The sequence below is a fragment of the Dermacentor albipictus genome, chromosome 4 (genome assembly GCF_038994185.2).
Source record: "Dermacentor albipictus isolate Rhodes 1998 colony chromosome 4, USDA_Dalb.pri_finalv2, whole genome shotgun sequence".
Taxonomy (NCBI): domain Eukaryota; kingdom Metazoa; phylum Arthropoda; class Arachnida; order Ixodida; family Ixodidae; genus Dermacentor; species Dermacentor albipictus.
In genome coordinates, this window is record NC_091824.1 from 70,570,462 (window position 1) to 70,591,464 (window position 21,003).

At 48.2% G+C, this 21,003-nt stretch overlaps 1 protein-coding gene across 1 annotated transcript in view; it reads right to left on the reverse strand.

The window, feature by feature from the left end:
- Positions 1–14,939: 14,939 nt before the first annotated feature.
- LOC139059537 (putative uncharacterized protein ENSP00000383309) overlaps positions 14,940–21,003 on the reverse strand; it is a 115,770-nt gene continuing 109,706 nt past the window's right edge. Inside the window, exon 2 of the mRNA XM_070537960.1 lies at positions 14,940–15,764. Coding sequence (XP_070394061.1) covers positions 14,940–15,764 — 825 coding nt within the window. The remainder of the gene's footprint in view (positions 15,765–21,003) is intronic.

Genomic DNA, 21,003 nt, shown 5'->3' on the forward strand with positions numbered 1-21,003 from the left:
CGACGGACGGATGGAGATTATGAGTTTTGGATGACACCATTTGCGTTCGCGCCAACACGTTTCAACGAGCCTCTCGAAGTACATGTGTCGACGACGCTGCTGCCCACACGTTCATCGTGGGCGCCTCGCGTCCCTGCGAACTGCGACGCATGGAGCTTAGGCGATGACTGCGTAGCTCGCTCGTCGAGCTCTCTGGCCAGCCACCTGGGCTTAATCTGCAACGGCTCAAATAGGGTGCGGATAACGACGCTGTTAGAAGCGGGTTGGGGGGGGGGGGGTGGATGCGTGAAGGCTTTCTGTAACTAGGACACCGAACGGTGGAACGAGAACAGGAGGCCGGAATAATGAAGAGCGTGCAGCTAAGGAAATGGCTTTGTGATTGGCGCGTCTGGATTAGAGATCTCGCCGGGTGCAGCGAGTTGAATTTGATTTCGGGCGCCGCTTTAAAATAATGAATTAGTTTGTGACACGTACAAAGGTGCCGCGTACGAGTCTATCGAACACCTCCTCTTCATCGTGCCCTCTATGCCGACCAGCTCCTTTTACTGTGCCCGACGTTGTATCACCGAGATTGCAGACCATTCATGGTGGCAAAATATACTTACACCATGGCCACGTGCCTCACAGGCCTAGAAAAGTGACTCGTTCGTTAGTGCAATCACCGAAGTCAACAGACCTCATTGAGCGACTGTAGTTTTGATGTGTGGACTCGGACGACGCGACACTGTAAGTATTTTTTCTACTATGTTTTGTGCGTATCTTCTCTTAATCCTATTTCTTCTGCGTAAGATAGAAAACTGGACGTGTCTGGTTGACCTCTCTGCCTTTCCTTTTTTTTTCTTTCTCTTTACCTTCCTGATGCTGTGTAGTGAGGGTGTGACCTCTGCTGAATCTATATGAAATTATGTCGAACTTGCTTCCCATTTTCTCTGGCTTTCGCTCACCGCGCGATAATTTTCGCTGGACTGTAGACTGAACTTTTGAAAGCACGCATGATGGGGCGAAGAAACAAAATGAAAGAAAGGAAAAGAAGATAATGAAAACACGTAATGGTGAAACATGAATATCAAATAGTGCTCACGTGATGCACGAGTTCATTTTAGTTTAGCTGACGGCTCTGTAGATTCATTCGCGCTTCATGACCCAAGAAGACTGCAAAGTATACGAGACAACTGTAAGGCGGAACGAAAACAAATCAAAATGGCAGGCCTTCACTGTGAACGAAAACATTACCTTCATTTTCAGGTAAGAACAAAATCAAGGGCCCAAATGTAGTAACATAAATGCATTTGACTTGATAAAGTCAGAAACCCGATTGTAACCCCATTCGTTCGTGCCATACTTAATGCAAGAAAATGGTCACCCAGGCACGAAAGGCGTGTTCTTTTGATTCATATTTTTGTTTCCTACGGTTTCTTTTCCATTATTTTTTTTTTTGATCCAAGGAAGGGTGCAGTGACTCGTCTGCTGAGTTATGTGGAGACCGCGTGAAAATCTTAAATCGTGAGCGTAAGAGCATTCGTAAAACAAATTGTTCCAAAGTCTGTTTGAAAGGACATCATGGCGCACTTGTGATCGGGTGGGTCGCTATTTGCGCGCGCCGCCTTTACGTTCCTTTCTTCATGCGGCCTCCCTGCAGAACAGCGGAGGAGTCCACGCCTTCGCGCTGCCTTCCTCTTCCTCACCCGTGAACACCGACATGGCCAGGAGTATAGTAATCCGGAATGCTGGGCCACTGCCGAAGTGCGCTTTTCTGCTTTCGCTTCACCTTTCCGGTACGAGCTGCCCCCACACTACCGCAGCCTCCACACCTCTAGCTCGTAACGGCAGGTACCTGCAGCCTCATAAAGCAGGGTCGTAAAGGTGTCTTAGCTTACCCGCCTGCCCGCACACCTTCCACCTCGTTCCCTTCTCCCACTCTCAGGGTTTTATAAGGACTGACGGACACCGCTGCCAGCCGCTGCAGACGGCTGGACTTGGAAGCAAAAAAAAAAAAAAAAGCAGTGGCTTCCGCCAGCTTCAGTCCAGCCACCGCAACTGGGGAACTGGGCTTCAATTAATCGAAAAAGCGTCGGTGTCGGCCTGGAGTACGTGGAAAGCAGGCGGGAAGATGGGAGCGAGACGGAGAGCGTTTCACGTGGGCACCGTGTACGTCCGGCCCGCCGGTGCCCGCGGACGATACGCGGAAAAGGCGGGTCCAACCCACAAGGGCCGGTGGCCGTTCTCGACGCTATACCGGTGCTCCCCACAAAAAATCGCGGCTCACTTTTACGCGTCGGTGGTCCCCCCCCTCCTCCCTGTCTCGCGCTTTTCACCTTACCTCCGAACGTGGCCGCGTCGGACAAGGGTGCACTTCCGCCCTGCTTCCCGGTCCAGCCATCAACGCCCTCCCTGCCGCTCCCCACCGCTGCCCTTTCTGTCCTTCTCCGTCGAGTTAACGTCCGCGCGCACTTTTTACGCCCCCTCCCTGGAGAGCCGGCGAGTTAGCGCTCTGACGATGTAGACACCTCGGACGCCGACAACTCGCGCGCCGCGACGACTGCGCAGAGCGAAGCGGCCGTGGAGGTGAAACTTCTTACTTTGAGCGTTCTTTTTGTATCCTCCTGTTGCACTCCCTTCTCTTTTTCCTTTCCGCGCTCTTACATTGGCTGCTAAAGTGAGCGGCCGGAAGCTTTATGTCCGTGAGTAGCGGGGCCCCGAAGGCCGCTTTATAGAAGTAGTTGGATTCGCTTCCACGCACGAGGGTAAACGAAGGACTAGCGCGAAAATGCGAGTGGCCGGTTGTCACTGTTGCGTGCCGCGTAAGGTTTGCCCGGATCGAAAGCATAGCGTAGAGAGAACGGCACAGAGAGGTGGTCGTGGGGAAACGGGGAATGGGCAGGGCAGTTCCCGCTGCCACCTCATGGGCGCAATACGGCGTGTCACGCGTACCTGGCACCCACTGTCTCCATCGCTTTGCAGAAGGCGTGTCAAGTGCAGAGTCGGGCAAAAGCGCTAAGTCGCACTTGCGGTGTCTGCTTGTTCAAACTGGGTGCGGTGTAGAGACGTTGCTGGAGATGAGGAGTTTTGGAGGAGCGTGTTTGATGCGCAAGCGGAATAATGTTGCTAGAAACGGGGTCTACGGCGTGATTCACTTCTTTCCCAAACGTGCCGTGAACCTCAAAGCCCCTTTTAATTGCTTGCGTTTCTGTAATTACGATACTGTTTCCATCGCCTGAAGAACTGCTCGAGTCCTTGATGGTCAGCGCTGCAAAGCACCAACTACCGCCACGGTCATGCGAACGCTTGCAGAACAGGTGCAGGACATTGAGAAACTATAGTGCTGAAACTACTAAATACGAAGAAGACACATTCAAGCGCTATGGTTTCCGAATGATCGCTCCTCGTTTCCTGGTTTTTCGTCATTGCAGCCTAATGATGAAATAACAGTTAGCTCAAGTATCCATCCTAGTTGTAGAAAAGATTCAGAGCTGTGTCGCTTTGTAATTCAGCTGTACAGTTAGACATCTTTTACTGAAATAAATGGTTTCGTATTCGCCTCATTATAACTCAAGCGCCTAGCTTTTTGAGGTAAGAGAGCGGTGTTGCGATGTTTATAAGAACACGACAAACCTAGATTAGCCGCATAGTCACGCGGCCATACTTTGGAGCATTTTTATCTTGCTGGCTAGATCTCAGCCTGTAAAAATTTCATTTTTCTATTGCGCATTCGCAGAGGTTGAATTTTAGAAGGAACTTCTTACGTAAAACAAAGCTAACGTTTAAGCCGTGTTACAGGAGCATCTCGGACGCTTTATACCCCCCCACCCCCCCTCACGCAAACACACCCTTCGAAAGAATATATATATATATATATATATATATATATATATATATATATATATATATATATATATATATATATATATATATATATATATATATATATATATATATATATATATATATACACACTACAGGAGTGGCGGCGACTTCAATCTGTCGGGCGCGTGGGCCACTAACACATATCTAGATTTGCTACAAGAACTGCCTATATTTGGCCGACATTTTTGTTCTAATAACGTTTCCGACATATAAGGGGCTCTGCGAATCAAATTCGCGCCCCAACTGTACTTGGGCGGCAATCCTCCCGATAGCTAGAGGCTATACGGAATATTTGTTATTCTTCAGACAATTAGCTATAGAATATACAGCGAGCCTCCTTCATGGAGGTAAATGTCAAACATAAACTTTTGTGGAATTATCTGTAACTACGTGGTAAAAGCTCTTCCACTCTTCACTGTACTCCTCTTTCACACGCTCAGTCCAATACATGAATGGCGAGTATAGCAGACCGGTACACCATTGTTAGCTGAATGACGCGAAAACGACAAAGAGTAAGCGAAGGTGCAGAGGAAAGGAGAGCGTATTTTAAGCGTCTATCATGTAATAAACGATTGCCCAACCTTCTCTTAGTCTTGATTAGTACTTAAAAGACGTGTCCAATAAACTCAAGAGTTGCACACAAACACATAAAACTAAAAAAAAAAACGCTATCAGGGTAAACGTGGAAGCCGGTATTTCTTGACTGCTTCTTATATTGAAGCTGCTGTTAGATTGAACGAAACAGGAAACATACTTAAATACAGACCAAACAACGATGCACTTGCGTCTTTAGAGTTCGTGAAAAGTGGCTACCGCGATAGGAAATAATTACAACAGCATTCGACACTGATTAAGAATCAATATTACTTCTAAAGAGTGTTTCCGAGTTCTCGCGTACGTGCGACAGAAGTGCGGATGATATCGTATGCGGTGCATATGTGCGTCTGTTCTTGCGCTTCAACATGTAAAAGTTATATTTACAAAAAAAGCTAACATTTCGACAAGAAAACCACACAACGCTGTCAAAGGACGAAAAAGAAAAGAAAGACGTCACTTTGTGAAGACAGTCATTTGTGTAAGAGACTCGTTCACTTAACAGGCGTCTTCTGCGACAGCTCTGAAACGGAAAATTAATAAATTTAATGACCTGCCATTAAGTGCCAGATTCTCCGAAATCCTGTGTGACAAGCAGCCGACGTTAAAGAAGGAGAAGTGTCTCACGCGTTCTTTCCGAGTTCCAAACAAAGAATTTATTTCCCGGGAGGCTGTAAGACGGAATACTCCGGGCTCAGAGATAATGAAAAGGCCACGCGTAATTTGTCGTTGCGCAAAGCATGTTGATATTTTTTGACAAAACGTCGATAGCGGCAAGGACGATCGAAGGCAAAAGAAGTCGAAGCTGAATTTATTGTGTTTCCCAAGAATGCGTGCGACCTGTTTGTGCCTGCTTTCCGTTGTGCTATTTTGTGTACGCTCAGCGCAATCAATAGATGCCAGTTTGGATGACATCGCGTTTGTCGCCATTAATTACAAATGAATTGTGTTTAGCTTTATCAGTTCAATCTGATATAGTCACTGTGGTGGCACGGAATGAAAGTTCGGCAGCTCATTTCATTGCCAAAATGCAAGGTGGATGATAGATATCCTTCCAAGTATGATTTATTCTTACTGAGAAGGAAAACAGTAGCGCGAGAGAACGATGGACTACACAAGTGCATCGCACTGACGCTTACTGGCAATTGAAGTTTATGGAAGGAACATGATATTTTCGAGTACAGCACGAGATCAGCATGGGGTGTCACGATCATGATAAAACTGCGAGATCTCGAAGAGTCATCAGGACCTTCCCAAAACAACCAAACCATAGCTATGCTCCCGTGACAGGACCGTATGGCCCAGTACACAAGAGGTGATAGCGATAACTATATGAAACACAGCACGACACGTCCCTCTAAAGAATACGTGAAGGCAGGTTGAAGAACAAGCGCTGACCTTCTAATGAAAACCACAAGGCTTAATAAGCAACAGCTGAGTCGATAACCGAAACACGGAGGGAATACATTACATACGTTAGATTAACCGACGATACTTAGCTAAACAAATATGTAAAACTATCTAAGAACAATAACAATGCTTAAGGTATGAGGCGCTGCGTCAGTAAACAGTTATGCACATGTTTACCCATGCAGTGTTTCTTTCGAAGTCTTGTTCTTGAGGGATTCCTAGATGGCAGCTCAGCGCTGGTACTTCAATCTACCTTCACCTATATTTTTAAAGGCAATTGCCGCCGCCGTATTATGATCTCGATTGTCTGCTATCCCCTGTGTTATACTGGGCCGCATGATTCTGTCATGGCGCATGGCTATGATGGGGTTGTTTTGACGACGTCCTGGCGACTCTTTGATATGCGGCTGTCTTATCAGGAATGTGATGCCCGAGGCTGCTCTCACGCTGTACTTCTAAATATCACGTTTTTTTCGGTAAACCTCAGTTTGAAATAATCACCACTCTTGTGTGATCTTATCGTCCCTGTATATTTCACACTGCTGCTTTTCCTTGTTATTATGAACCAACTTGTTCAAGAAGGTGTTTCATTGTAAATGCGAAAGCGTATGGCCCATAAGGCTTAAAAATCCGGCGTGATCATGCGACGGTACCGAAAATTGACCACGGCGCGAAGAGTAAAAACACGCGAGAAAATGGTGCGATTGATGTCGCATTTTACCGAGAGGTTCCTGCAAGCAAACGAATGCCTTTGAATAGAGGACTTGTTAAATTTAGGTCTCGCTGGGAATCGAGCCCGGAATTTTCGGTTGCGAGTCGAGCACGCTTCCTTGGCACCACGGCGGTTGCACGGTTCTGGTTGGCTCAAAGTGGGCCTAGTGCGCGCGCCATTGCACACGTCACGTCGCAGCCATCTCGCTAAAGGTGTGCCCGAGTGCATGCGTTATAGGGCACGTGATGGCACAGCCAATGAGAAGGAGGTGATGTCATCGGCGTCTTGTATGACCCTATTAGTAACACAGAAGATAGTAAACGGTATAACAGCGTTAATTAGTAGTAATCATGCGTAATTAATTGCGATTGAAAGTGAAATAAAGTGGAATAAGGTGAATTATAGTAAATTACGTTGAGGTAAAGTGAATTAAAGTTCGAACAGCTAGAGTGAGGTTACTTAAGGTGGAGTAAGGTGACTTAAGGTGAAGTAAGGCGAATGATGGGGAATTAAAGTGGATTAGGTGCATTAAAGAGGATTAAGGTGGATTTATCACCCAAGGATACTCAAGCGAATGTCAATTTTTCTTACTAATAAAATCTATCGGTCCGGAAGAAACGACCAACCTGAAATAACGTACTCTTGATATACTTGCGAAAACAGATTGTTGGCCATGATAATAATTTTGTGATACGTGAAGGAGAGAGAGAAAGAGAGAGATAGAGAGAGAGCAAAGAAAGGAAAGACAGGGAGGTCGACCATACTATATTGATGGGATCATTTGCTGTGGTGCGCGAGCATCGATATTGTGTTACATATCAAATTCGGTTCATAATATCAGCCCTTCGTTCTGATAGTCAACCGACGAAATAGATACCACTGTTATTGTCAAAATAAAGTAGTATTATACACTCTAAACATCTAAACTTTCTTTGTTTATTTCAGGAGCGCAGTAACTGAAAGCATGCACATATAGTTAGCTTCGAATAGCCTCGAGTGCTTTTCATGTCCAATGGCGGACCTAAAGAATCGCAGAAAAAAAAAACACCTGCATTATAAATTCTTTTAGCGCATATATCATTCCCATACTGGACTTCATCGAGAGAAATACATGGAACCACCTTCGTATATATCCCAAAGAAAGGATCACTTCTTGTAAGTCAAGGAACTTCCTTTTAAATATGACGTTTTGCGGTATTCTTTCTCTTTTGTCCAGACAGCGCGCCTGGAGTATTTTTCCGCATGATGTTGTACTTGTTACATCTGCCGATGCTTTTTACCACGCTTTGAGTCAATAAATATCCCTCTATAAGCTTTCGTATTTCGAATGAAATCCCCCCTGCTGTATTGCTTTGTTGGCGATGCAGGTACGGAATAAATAAATAAAACAAACAAATGCTAGTTTGTATCGTTATTCGTCAGGTCTCCGAAGCTGTATAGAGCGCGTCGTGCTTTCATCGGCGCCGCATTGTTTGCTCAGAGAAAACCTGCCGTCGACGTCACTGCCGTTCGCGCGGCCCATCAACAGCTTCGCTTTGTGCCGCTAGTAGAGGGAAACTCTTGAAAAAAAGAAATGAAGAGAGAGAGAAGTACAGGAAAGGCAGGGAGCGGCTTTCGGGATAGGGCAAAGTAGCGGCTGTCGTTCGAAGTACAAAAGAGCGTAGGGTGGGCTCTTGCTTGAACTACGGCGCTGGTGGCGGGCGCTCGAGGGCTAAGCGTAACGCGATTAGTCAATATCGCGCAAGCGCGGGCGTGGGGTGCTCATCGGCTATTCAAAACAGGTGGCAGTTCTAATCTGATTCCGTCAGCCACGCCGTCGCTGGATGCCTCCTTGCTGACATGCGAGGAGGAGGAGGTGTTGGCATGCGTGGGCACCAAACTGGGGTTGACAGACGGCGGAGAGGGCAGAGGGGTGGGGGAAGGGATGAGAGTGGAGCCGGCAGGCGTGCTGTGCGGTGAACCGTTATTTTTGGCACAAAATAATTAGCCGGTAGCATTCGCGTCTCCTCGCCAGTTGTTTGCCTATTCTGCCCGAGCAACTTTTTTCACGAACTCCGAGCGGCCGCTGCTTCTTCGGTGAGATATTATTTTCTGTTTTCTTCGAAGAATCAGTGCTGTGTTGAGACTTCACTGTTGTCCAGGGAGAACACACATCCCGTGGGATTCCTGTGTGCTAAAAATCAGGCACAATATCGCGTGGTTTGGCTGCGCTCCACAGCGCATCTACGCCTGCCACGACGGTGGGCAGCAAAGAACACCGGCACGAGCCATATGTCCGACAGCGCGTTCCTAGGCGCATGAGTGCCGCAGAATCGGCGCCGTACTCCGAAGTGCCTCAACACGCGCCCAATGTCATCAAGCCGGCGACGCTAGTTTTTCAACGCTGCCCTACCTTCAAGCGCACCTTCAGTGAATATGGCTGAGACAGGCGAAAGTGAAGCCAAGAAACCACGGGTTGACGACGACAAGACATCTACCTATGAGCTAAGTGATGATGAAGACATAGACTGCGATGAAACGCCGTTCTCCTTGGTAACATATAAAAAGAAGCGGCCTGAGGGAATTCCAGTTGTTTCTCGACCCTCATAGGAAGGACGCAACTTCTGGCAAGTGAATCCAAACCGCGCTGCGTCGGAAATTGTCACCGCGGCAAAGGAAAAAGTACAGTCATTCCGCGTGAATAGAGATGGAAGTTTTTCTGTCAACGTTACTTCAGTCTCATCTGCAAGACATCTGCTGTCGATGAGCCAAGTGGCTGGTTTGGGAGTCAAACCATTCATTCCGGCATCTTATACCAAGAATGTTGGCAAGATACGCCATGTGCCAGTTGAGTATACAGAAGAACAACTGGTTGACTTCCTGAAGGATTTTGGCGTGACATCTGCCCGTCGTCAGGCACGCTACAATCGCCAAGAAGACGGAGCGGTAGAATCACGCCCTCTGAGAACTGTCATTCTCCATTTCAGAGAAGACAAACCAATGCCGCAACGAGTGCATTTAGGTTTCACGAGTCATCCCGTAGAAGAATATCACGGCCCTGCTCTGAGATGCTACAACTGCCAGAGATTTGGACATTTATCGAAGAACTGTCGCAGTCCACGTCGCTGCAAGATATGCTCCGAAGACCACGACCATTCAGAGTGCAAGTCTGTGTGTCAGCCAAAGTCTGCCAACTGTGGCGGAAACCATACAGCTTCCTTCTCCGGGTGCCCTCAGAGCAGAGCTGCCTCAAGGTTGCGCAGACATGAGTTGAAATACGGAAGGCTACCTCCTCGTAATGCGCCACCACCCAACCTTGATGCTGTAAGATGCGCGCCTCCAACCGCCAACAGAGAACAAGAACAAGTGGTCAACATGAACTATTCTGCAGCTCTAAAGCACTCAGGTCGACAACGCTCTGACAGCGAGCGACACGATCCTCCACCAGAGAACACTACTCATCTTGCCCAGGCTTCCAGTGACCTTCGCCGACCTTCTAAACAACGCCCTCTGCCAGTGACACGGCAACCTCACCAAACATCTGAACAACTACCTCAACATTCGTCTCAACCACACCTGTCAACCCAGCGACCATCTCAGTCCGCTCTTCAGCGACCTGCTTCGAGCACACATGGAGCTTCAGCGTCGTTTGGTGATTACGCGTCTTTACCCGTGGCACAGATGATCCTGCCCATGCTATTCGCAGCTCTGCGTGCAATCCTCAGCGCCATTCCACACGCAAACAACCTTCCAGAGGTAAAAGCACTGCTTTCTATGGAATCGTTGGTGCTTCCACAACCACCAACAGCTCCACTGCAGGCCTACAATGAATAATCGCTATAACAATGTTTTCATATTTCAGTGGAATGCTAATAGCCTTCGAAATAAGTCAGCTGATTTCCGCAAACTACTAGCTCAACATAACTTTCCTGTTTTATGTATACAGGAGGCAGGCGTACGAGATGACTTTCGTCTTTCGAACTATGTTATATATAAATCATCGCGCATTGCTGGAAGTAGCAGAGCGATGTTATGCGTGAGAAAAGACCTACCGTCCTATTTAATACAGTCGAGCGATATAAATATACCGGAGTTCGTAGCATGCAAGATATCTTTTAGAAATACAAGCGTCACAGTGATTAGTCTTTATCTGCAATGTTCTAGCAAAATATCAGTAGACAGCTTGGTGAACGTGTTTGGTATCGCGAACTCGCATGTGATGGTTTGTGGAGACTTCAACGCACATAATGTCATATGGGGTAGTGAATATAACGATTCCCGTGGAAGCATCATAGAGTCTGCCGCAGAAAAAAGTAATCTTATCGTGTTAAATGACAGCTCTCCAATGTTCTTGCGGGGGTTTCGTTACTCAAGCTGTATAGATGTCACACTCTGCTCACAAGACCTTCTTGATGGCGTTGAATGGTCAACAGACATAGAAACGCACGGCAGTGATCATTTTCCGATCCTGGTAAAACATCGCCTCATACGGAGTGAGGGGACCCGGCGCTACTCAAAATATACTAATTGGCAAAGTTTTCGGCACCAGTTAAGTAACTCATTGGGTGAAAACCCGAACTTTCAAAGTTTTGCAAATATATTGTGTGAGTCGTACAAGGTCTGCACAAAGCAAGTAATTGTTCCGAATGAATACGCTGCAGTCGATGGGGAATATGAATGCCTAAGGGCAATTCGAAGACGCGCAGAACGGGCTTACCGCCGCAGTGGAAAACTAGATGACTACAAGATGGCACAGAAAATTCAGTCAAATTCGCGCAGACGCTTACAAAAATTAGGAACGAGAAGATGGCGAGAATACTGCACGTCGTTGTCTCCGTTTACTCCAGTTCCCAGAATATGGTCCGTTGTGCGATCTTTTAGTGGTCCAGTTACCCAGAGCCATCCCTTCCGAGCCCTTGCCGTAGCTCGAAGCACTCCGGAAACATTTGTTGCTGACGAATTCTGTCAACTTATATCCAGACCGGGAATTTCATATACTTGCCTACAATTCGCAAGTTCAACAACACTAGCAGACCAGAAGGTTAGTGCATGCTTTATGTCACAACATCCTCAACTTGACTGTGAGTTTAGTTTAAATGAATTGAAAAGTGCTCTTTCGTCATGCCGTACAAAGAAAACCGCAGGCCCAGATGGTGTTACGTATGTGATGCTAAAGAACCTAGGTCCAGTAGGAAATATGACTCTTTTGGAGATATTTAATGATATTTGGTTAAAAGAGACCCTCCCGGATTCATGGAAATTAGCTCGGGTAATTCCAGTGCTAAAACCAGGAAAGACCCCACTTTGCCTTGACTCCTACCGACCCGTCAGTCTCACAAGCTGCTTTTCCAAACTAATGGAGAAGATGATCGACAGTCGATTGCAATGGTGGAGTGAACACACAAATGTGTTTTCCGACCACATGACCGGATTTCGACAAAATCGAGGTACAATGGATGCAGTATTAGACATTGCCACATGCGTCGAACATGAACGAAGTTGCGGAAATGTGACAATAGCAGTATTCTTAGACATTCAAAGAGCATTCGACACTGTAAGTCACATACACATCCTTGCTGGTATGTTAGAGCTTGGCCTACACGGTCGAACGCTGCGCTGGGTATCAAATTTCTTGAAAGATAGAAAAATATTTATGGAAACAATTGAAGGAGAAAGTAATTATCACAGCATCACGCAGGGCGTTCCGCAGGGCAGCGTTCTCAGTCCGTTTTTATTCAACTGTGTCATGGCAGCCTTGCCACAAAAACTACCGTCTGGTCTACAGTATTCTCTGTACGCAGATGACATCTGCATATGGGCCTCTGGATCTCATATACAAGACATTCAAAGAACGCTGCAAGAGGGTATTGATAGTATCGACACCTTTTTAAAAGAAAGAGGCATGAGTCTTTCATACGCAAAGACAGCCGTACTTCCTTTCACTAGACGACAGCTGAATAATTTCCAACTTACGCTTAACGGGCAAAGTTTGATGTTTGTGAAAGAGCATAAATTTCTTGGAGTTATTCTTGACCGCCAGCTAACATGGGCATCACACATCCGCGCAATTGAAAAGCAGACCAACGCAGTAATAAACGTACTTCGGCGACTCGCTGGCACAACGTGGGGAGGATCAGTCTCTTCGCTACTACAAGTTCATAATGCACTCATAAAACAAAAAATTGCTTACTCGGCCCCTATTCTCCATGGATTATCGCAAACTTCCGAGGAACGTCTTCAACGTTTACTAGCAAGGGGGCTACGAGTGTGTCTTGGGGTTCCGCAGGCTACCTCGAGTTCTTTAGTAATTGCTGAAGCTCGTCACCCTCCATTTCCAGTCATACGAACGGTTGAAACATGCCGACATATTTATCGCATCTTAACCCAACATGAGAAGCATCCATTAAACCTCGCGCTCACCGAAAGAAACAAAAGCAAAATTCACGATGTTGTTCGAGAACATAGAGCATTGTTACCAAGATTTGAATTATGCAAAGTGGATGTTAGTTACCCTCCCTGGATGTTAACATGCCCTAAAATAGAATTATCGGTTGACGGGATTATATCAAAGAGAGACATGTTCATAGTAGCCGCACAGCAACTAGCACTCTTCCAAATTTACTCATTATATCCCCAGTACATCCACGTTTATACAGATGGTTCGTGTCATAAAAATTCTTCGACTTCAGCATTCGTCATTCCACATTTAGCGCTAGAGCAAACATTCAAATTATCCCGGGAGACATCTTCCACCATGGCAGAACTATTTGCAATCCTGTGTGCTTTGCGTTTCATAACATCAGAAAAACATTCGCAAAAATGGGTTATCTTTAGCGATTCGCCAGCCGCTCTCACATTACTACAGAGCAATAAGAAAAATTCTTTGAACACTTCGCTATTGTATGAGACGCTCAAAGAACTTACTAAAGCAAACGCAATGAACCACGTAATTGCATTTCAATGGATACCTGGGCACTGCAATATTCCCGGTAATACTGCAGCGGACGCAGCTGCGAATCGAGCGCACAATAACGCAGAGACGACCAATCTTCCCCTATTGCGTAGTGAAGTCCGTCTGATCCCGAGACAGATTTCTTGTCGCCTCAGTAAAACTACCTGGTTTGATCAACAAACTAAAAACTCGGAATTATACTCTATAGACCCTTGTATAAACTTATCAATACCGGAAACTCTAAGAGACAACAGAAAATTTGAAACATTGGTACACCGACTGCGTCTTGGTACTGCATTTACGAAACACTTCTTGTGCAGAATAAAACGTGCCTCTAGTCCGCAGTGTTCTTGTGGCCACCCAGACGAAGATGTGCATCATCTTCTCCTCGAATGCACGAAATACGCTAGACAAAGAATGGTACTGCAAGCTAATTTGTGTATATTAGACAGAAGACCATTCACTCTTAAAAAGATACTTGGCCCATGGCCAACTGCGGGCCTTCAAAAAAGAGCACTTCTTGCTCTGAAAAAGTTTTTGGAGGACACCAACATTTTGGGAAAATATTAGGTACCCGATATTCGAATACGCTAAATGAGTTACATAAATGTTGTTCATGGTCCGTAATTGGTTTATGTGATGATCGCAACTTTTACGCGATATGTATGATTGTCAGGAGTGACAAGCGTTGGCGGGGGGGGGAGGGCGGGGGGGGAGTGGGGCGGGGGCGTGGGGCCGCCGTCTTGGAGAGGGGGCGCGCGCGGGGAGGGACGTGGTGGCCGGGCGCGGCGTTCCGGGGGGGGACGGCCGGAGATCGCCTGTCTGGGTCCTGCCCCGGATCTTGGGCGGCACATCGGCGTCCCGCCCGAGTGCCGGGCTCGGCGAGCGGATGTCCGACGTCCCTGGAACCGCCGCTGGCCCGGGCCTGCCTGCTGGGACGCGTCAGCGTTGCTGCCGCTGGACGTGGGCGCGCGGGGGCTGGCTGCAGCCGGTCGCCGTCCCGTCCGGGGGACCGGGCTGGGCCGGCGCGCGCCGTGGGCGCCGGCCGGCGCGGGCCCCGCTCTGCCGGAGCGCGGCTGCGCCTCGGGGACCGTGCCGTCGTCGCGTCGGCTGGGGCATCGGTGGCGCCGGGCGCTGGCAGCGGCTGGCGGCGGCCGGGTCGCGTCGGCGGACCGCGGACCGGGGGACGCCGATGCTCGCGTCGAGCAGTGCCGGTGCTGTGGGCGCTCCTGCTGCAGTGGATGGGCGGTCGCCGCACGGACGTTTGTGGGCGCAGTGGTGTGCGCGGTGGGCTTGCTGGGGGGGGGGGGGGAGGCGCATGCCGTGGGCGATGGGTCGAGTGTTGCCGTGTTTTCCTGTCCTTGGGAGTCCATTTTGGGTGAGTGTTGTGTGTGCTGCGCCTTGCGTTCCTGTGTTCCTTCCGCTCGCTCAGGCGGGCGTGCCGGGCGTTGGCATGCGCGTGACAACATTGGCGAGCCTGCCAATGTTGTCACGCGTATGTTGGCGCCTGGTGCGCTTGCTTGGGCGGGCGGGGGGAGCGCGGGGTGCGGCGCGCGCGGCATTCATTCGGGGTGGACTCTTGGGGGCGGGAGGGCGCGGTGGCGTTCGACTTGTCGCTCGCGGCGTGCGTCCTCCCTTGGTGGGCTTGCCGCGCGCACTGCTGCGTTTGCGGGCGTCTGTGCGGCGATTGTCTGTTCGCTGTGGTGGGGGCGCTTGCAGTGCCGGTGCTGTTCGGCGCGGGTGTCGGCGTCCGCCGGTCTGTGGTCTGTCGGTGCGGTCTGGTCGTCGTCGGTCGTTGTCGGTGTCCGGCGTCGCCGGTGCCCCGGCCGACGTGGCTACGGCGCGGTCCCTGGGGCGCTGTCGCGCTCCGGCGGAGCGGGGCTCGTGCCGGCTGGCGCTCGCGGTGCGCGCCGGCCCGGCTTGGTCCTCCGGACGGGATGGTGGCTGGCTGTGGCCGGCCTCCGTGCGTCTGCGTCCGGCGGCGGCGGCGCTGACGTGTCCTGGCGGGTGGGTCCGGGCCGTCGGTGGTTCCGGGGACGTCGGGCATCTGCTCGCCGAGCCTGGTGCTCGGGCGGGACGTCGGTGTGTCGCCTGGGATCTGGGGCGGGACCCGGACGGGCGGTCTCCGGCCGTCTTCTCTTGGGGCGCTGCGCCCGGTCGCCGCGTCCTTCCCTGCGCGCGCCCCTTCTCCGGGATGGCGGCTCCGCGCTCCCGCTCCGCTCCTTCTTCCTCGTCCTCTTTCTTCGTTGACGCCTGTCACTCCTGACAATGATTCTGTTTTGTACTTGCAGTGTATTACATGTGCTGTGTGTTTTGGCTGTTCAAAACATCTGTCTTTATATATGTGTACGTGGACTGAACTAATGCACAGAACTTTGCGACTCATGTACTGTTGGACCGTATAGTTTTTATTCACACAGTGTTCTACTGAGTGTTATATTTTGTGTCACTATTCACCCTTTTTACGTAAATTTGTTTCGTTTGCCAAGTGACAAGGAGTAGCCGGTGCCACCATAAAGGCGCCAACCTCTCCTAACATTTCGCTTCAATAAAAAAAAAAGTGCAAATGAGAGCGAGGGAATGAAGCAGCGTAGTATAGTTTGGATCACTGTCTTTGAGTTCTTGCTTTTCATTTCTTATCATGGGTATACTGAGAAACTTCCTTTTTTTTTGCTTACTCACTGGTACACGGTCACCACAGTTTAGCTCAGAGCGCGTTCGAACACCTGCTGTGGAAAGTACCTATCTGTAAACGAGCTTCCAGATCGGTGCTGCGTGAGCATTGGTCATTCGAGTAAGCGGAGGAATGGACATGAGAACGAGTGTAACCATAGAGAACCACTAGAGGTACACACCGTGTGTACAGAGTAGTTGAAGGCTTTGCGTACAGAGTAGTAGAAAAAAATTGTGTTCCCTTTATCTTTTATAGTATATATCCTATTTGTTTATAAGCACTTTGGTTGGGAAGTACAGAAAGAAGTCCTTTGTGTGCCTTTACCATTTTGTTTACTTTATCGTTTGGTTGCAGCAGTCACACATAATAACCAGATCCGCGCCAATTGCAAATGAAACCCGAAACAGCGGAGTGTACCATCAAGTCAGCAGCACGTTTTACGGGAACCAAACAGTGCCGAGAGAGCGCACAGCGTAATATCGGTGCGATCTTTTTTGGTGGGAAAGCATAATAACTTCGTTGGCCTTTGAGCTCTGATTCTGCGAAATAGCACAGGTCTTTGAAGAGTTCTTGACTGAACGCATTACGTTTCTGTGCCTTCATAGTCAGAAGGATACTCGACGGAAAACGGAATGGCTTTCATTTGACAATGGTAAGATTGCAATCATACGTGCTCTAATTACCCTTTCATTACACCCGAAGAACACAGTCAGGAATAAGCTAAATCATGTTGAGGCACTTCAAACATTACGATTTCACTGATTCAGAATGTACTGGAGCAAAAATGCAATATTTAATTTAATATTTAATAAAAAGGTTGATAAAATGTTAAGTTAAAAAAGAGAAGGTTGACTCGCCTTGAATCGTCTTCTCTTTTCTAAAGCATTGGCTTTTGATAGCCTGTCTTCTGTATTTTTGCACACTCTTAACTATTTAATGGCGTGTTTAGCCACCACCATCAATCCTTTTTGTCTTCCTTCCGGTGTAGCTATCGCATGCCCACATATGCGTGGCCCAACCATCCTAAATCTGCCATCTCGAGCCGTGGCTGCAGTTTGCGAGGCTTTGACCATTCCTCGTGTGTAGTCGTTCCCAACACTATCTGTCTTTTCCCTTGTAAATCACCACATCCGTGTCACGACACCCATTCCGGGCTCTTGGACTCTTTAATGTTAGGCGTCTTCACTGCAATCACTTCGCTTTCGTGCCGTACTCACGCAGCATTATCGTCTGTATTGTATTACCGTACCGCTCACTACGTAACACACACTCGTTGATTATACGCCCCCTTATGTAGTCGTCTACTCGTTTCTTTTTATTAACCGACGGCTTTTTCTCTCGCTCGGCAAGCAAGCACGCGAACTCAACGCGCGATCCCGCGCACGCTATGTTTATTTTTTTTTCTTTCGTTTCCACAGGCGAGGCACGAACACGAAATCCCGACGGCCTGCTCCCGAATCCCCGCGCATCGAGCTCTATCACGAACGCATTGCGCTCCTTTCAATACAACATCGCACGTCATCCTCGGCCAGTGTCGGCGATATATAAAGCGTTTCCTCGTTCTCGGACCGGGGGGCTTCGGCAAACAGCGATCATTGCTCAGAAATGCCGGCGGCACGGGCCTCCGCTGTACAGCACGCCACGAACGCGCCTCGACCGCTTGCTCACGCTTCTGTTCACGTCGGGCGGAGAAAAAATGGTGGCCGTGTTGTGTTTCTCGGTCACCGAAGGGGAATGGAAAGAAGAAAAGACAATGGGGGAGGGGGGGTATCGCTTGTCCGTTTGTCCTTTACTCGTCGTCCTCGAGCGTGGAACAGGCACTCGGAGCCGCACAGACTGGGACGGCAAGGAATAGGAAGGCGAGAGGAGGAGGAGAGGGGCTAGCAGAAAGGGGAGGGGTTGCGACTGCCGGGATCTCGGTTGCACTGCAAATACGAGGCGAGTGAAAAATGCGGTCTACTGTTCTGCATGCCTGCCGCTATGGCGATAGAGGGCCTGTTTAACATACGTAATTTTCAAACGCCCTTCTCGAAGTCATGAATTATTCAGCGTCGCGGAACAAGCGGCGTGAGCACGAGAGGTTATTTTCTTTCTTCCTTTTTATTTGCGTTTCTGGTTAGTAAGTTTTGTCTGTCTAGTTTCAATAAATTCTACTGCAAGAGCGGCAGAGATCAGAAGAAAAACTGATTACAGACATCCAGGGCGCGCGGGTCTCGGAGTCAGAGGGGCCAGTGAAACTTGGAGGCCCGGCATTTTTTTTTTGCCCCTGAGACGGGGGAAAACCCTCTATATATCTTCGTATAGCACTCCGCTATAGTGTCATGATTGAGTTCAGAGCAACGCATATTCTTTGCATTGCTTCTTTGCTCACTGTATACACATACGAGGGCTAAGGATGTGTTACTGGGTTTCGTCATTGGTTTCTTGAAGCAGCGTGAAGGCTGGTAATCCTTTCGTTCTTTCACAATGTAACCTTATTTATGTATGGAATATGAAATTCAGCTTGTCGAGTGACACAGTGCTCCCTTTTAATTTTCATTCGAAGTGTTTCTGCTAGCGAGCAGTTCTATCAGAGGGGTAAGTTTCTCGTCGCACTAGCTTAGGTGACGACACGAAATGTTAAACGGGCCCAGTCACACAATGAATGAGATTTTAGATCCTGTATAAACAAATACTGTAAAAAAATCTAACATAAAATGCGCTACGCGAGCGCTAGCAGGACTGCAAGAAACATTAACTTGAAACGTTGCAAACATTTCAGCTGTATTTCTGTAGTTACCTGAGATGGAAATATAAGCTAATTACACCTGACTATACTCGGAAGGCTATGGAGTTCACACGCTATATCCTCGTGTCTAAAATACTCGCTCATGATGTCATCGGAAAAGCTGAATTCCAGGTAAACTTAAGGCTATCTTGCGCGCAGGGCTTTCCGTATGCTGAATCTACAAGATTGTTAAGCAGAATGTATTACGTGCTCTCTTCGCATACCTAGAAAAGCTTTGGCGTAAGTGTAGTCACATTATTCTATAAAGTATACGCTCAGGTGGGGAAAATACAGCCATTATGCAAGGATAGATCCGCCTGCAGTGCTCCGCCACTTACACACGCTCGCTTGAAGTTAGAAATGCTTTTGTAATGCATTTTACTGTTTAATGTGCCCCCCTTACTTTATGCCCCTCCATAGGGCCTGTAAGGTTCTTTTGAATAAATAAATAAATAAAAAAATATAGCTTGTAAATATTATAGTTTGTATACTTATGCCTATCTGAGGCCACTCTGGCACTTTGATCACCATATATTGTCGTAAAAGAAATGTCTAATTTACATTATCTCCAGTGATGACATAAGCCTCATGGGACGTTGTAATATAGTTTTTACGCTGCTTAACATTTGTTCTTTGTCGAAAGCATACACAAGTCCCCCCCTCCCCGCCCTCTCCCGAAAAAAGAAAGTGCTTGACGATGAGAAGTCAAAAAGTAAGGCCAAGTTCGCTGACCGACACCGCGAGTTTCCGCTACTCCGCGAAAGACAATGAATCTGTCACGCGCCAAAAGGAATTCTTTATCGGAAATCGACGACCAGAGAGAGAGAGGAAGAGAGAGAGGAGAGAGAGGGGAACAGCGCAACAACGAATCGCGGTGGCCTTGGCCGCTGGACGAGCGGAGAGCGCGCGCCAGGAAACCGGACGCGAGGAATCACGCCGACTCATCAGGACGCGGGGTGCGGATCCGGCGACCTTAATGAGCCCGCGGCCGCCCTTCATCGGCAACGCTTGCCTAATTTCGACCGCAATTAGTCAAGTTTGACATTTGGCACGCCTCCGCTACCTCGCCCCGTCCCCTCAGGTTTGCCGTCCGAACAGGCAGCTGTGGGTTACCTCGACGCACCGCGGTTTAGCGTTACGACATGCCTGGACGGGCAAACTTTATGGGGACGCGGAACGAGAGGTGGTTAATTTGAAAAGTTGGTCGTCGCGCGGTTCAGTTGAAAGCTCCCTTCAGCAGTTACTGGTATTCCTTGTTGTTGCACTATACAATGGGCTTTATTTTATTGCTAGGTTTTCCAGTAATCAAATATTCCTCACACCTGTGAGGTTCTTAACGTTGAGCATAGAGCACAACATAACGTTTTAATGCCATAATTATCGCTGACGTTACTGTACTGCAGTGAAACGTTTAAAATATAGTAATAAAGTCAGTGACTTAACCTTGACTTCGAAGCTTCTGCGGAAAACCATACAAGTATAAAAAAAAAGAAAAAGCGTATACTATCAACCGAAAGATTTCAATGAATACCTATGAGCAAGAACGGCGACGGGGCGCACTTCAAGTGGAATCAAAGAAGAACGCACCTAACGTTACCTGTCCAGGAAATCGATTTCAAAACTATGCAAGCCGACAAACGGCTTCTGGAAATGGGCGTGGCTCGTATTAAGAAGTCAGAACTTTCGCACTCTTATGATGCCGAATTCACAAATCTTTTTGTTCGTAAGTTAACTTTGCCACTGGCTGGCTGCCTTCGTTATTATTATGTCCAGTATCGGGAGTGGCTGAAATTTGCTCTTACGAACAATCCTAGAGTAACGGCTTTTTATGAATGTTCGTGCCGCTGGAGACAACACGCATATGACAAATTGGTTTACATCTATCGCCTCCTATACCACCGCTACATATATGTGTGGCTTAAAGAATCGGTTCTGTGTGGAATGTCGCAATGAAACTAGCGCTATCTAACTATCCTGGCTGCAACAAATACACGCCTTCAAGCACATCATTCCTTTAATAAATAAAGTCAATAGCTTTTTAGAAGCGTTCG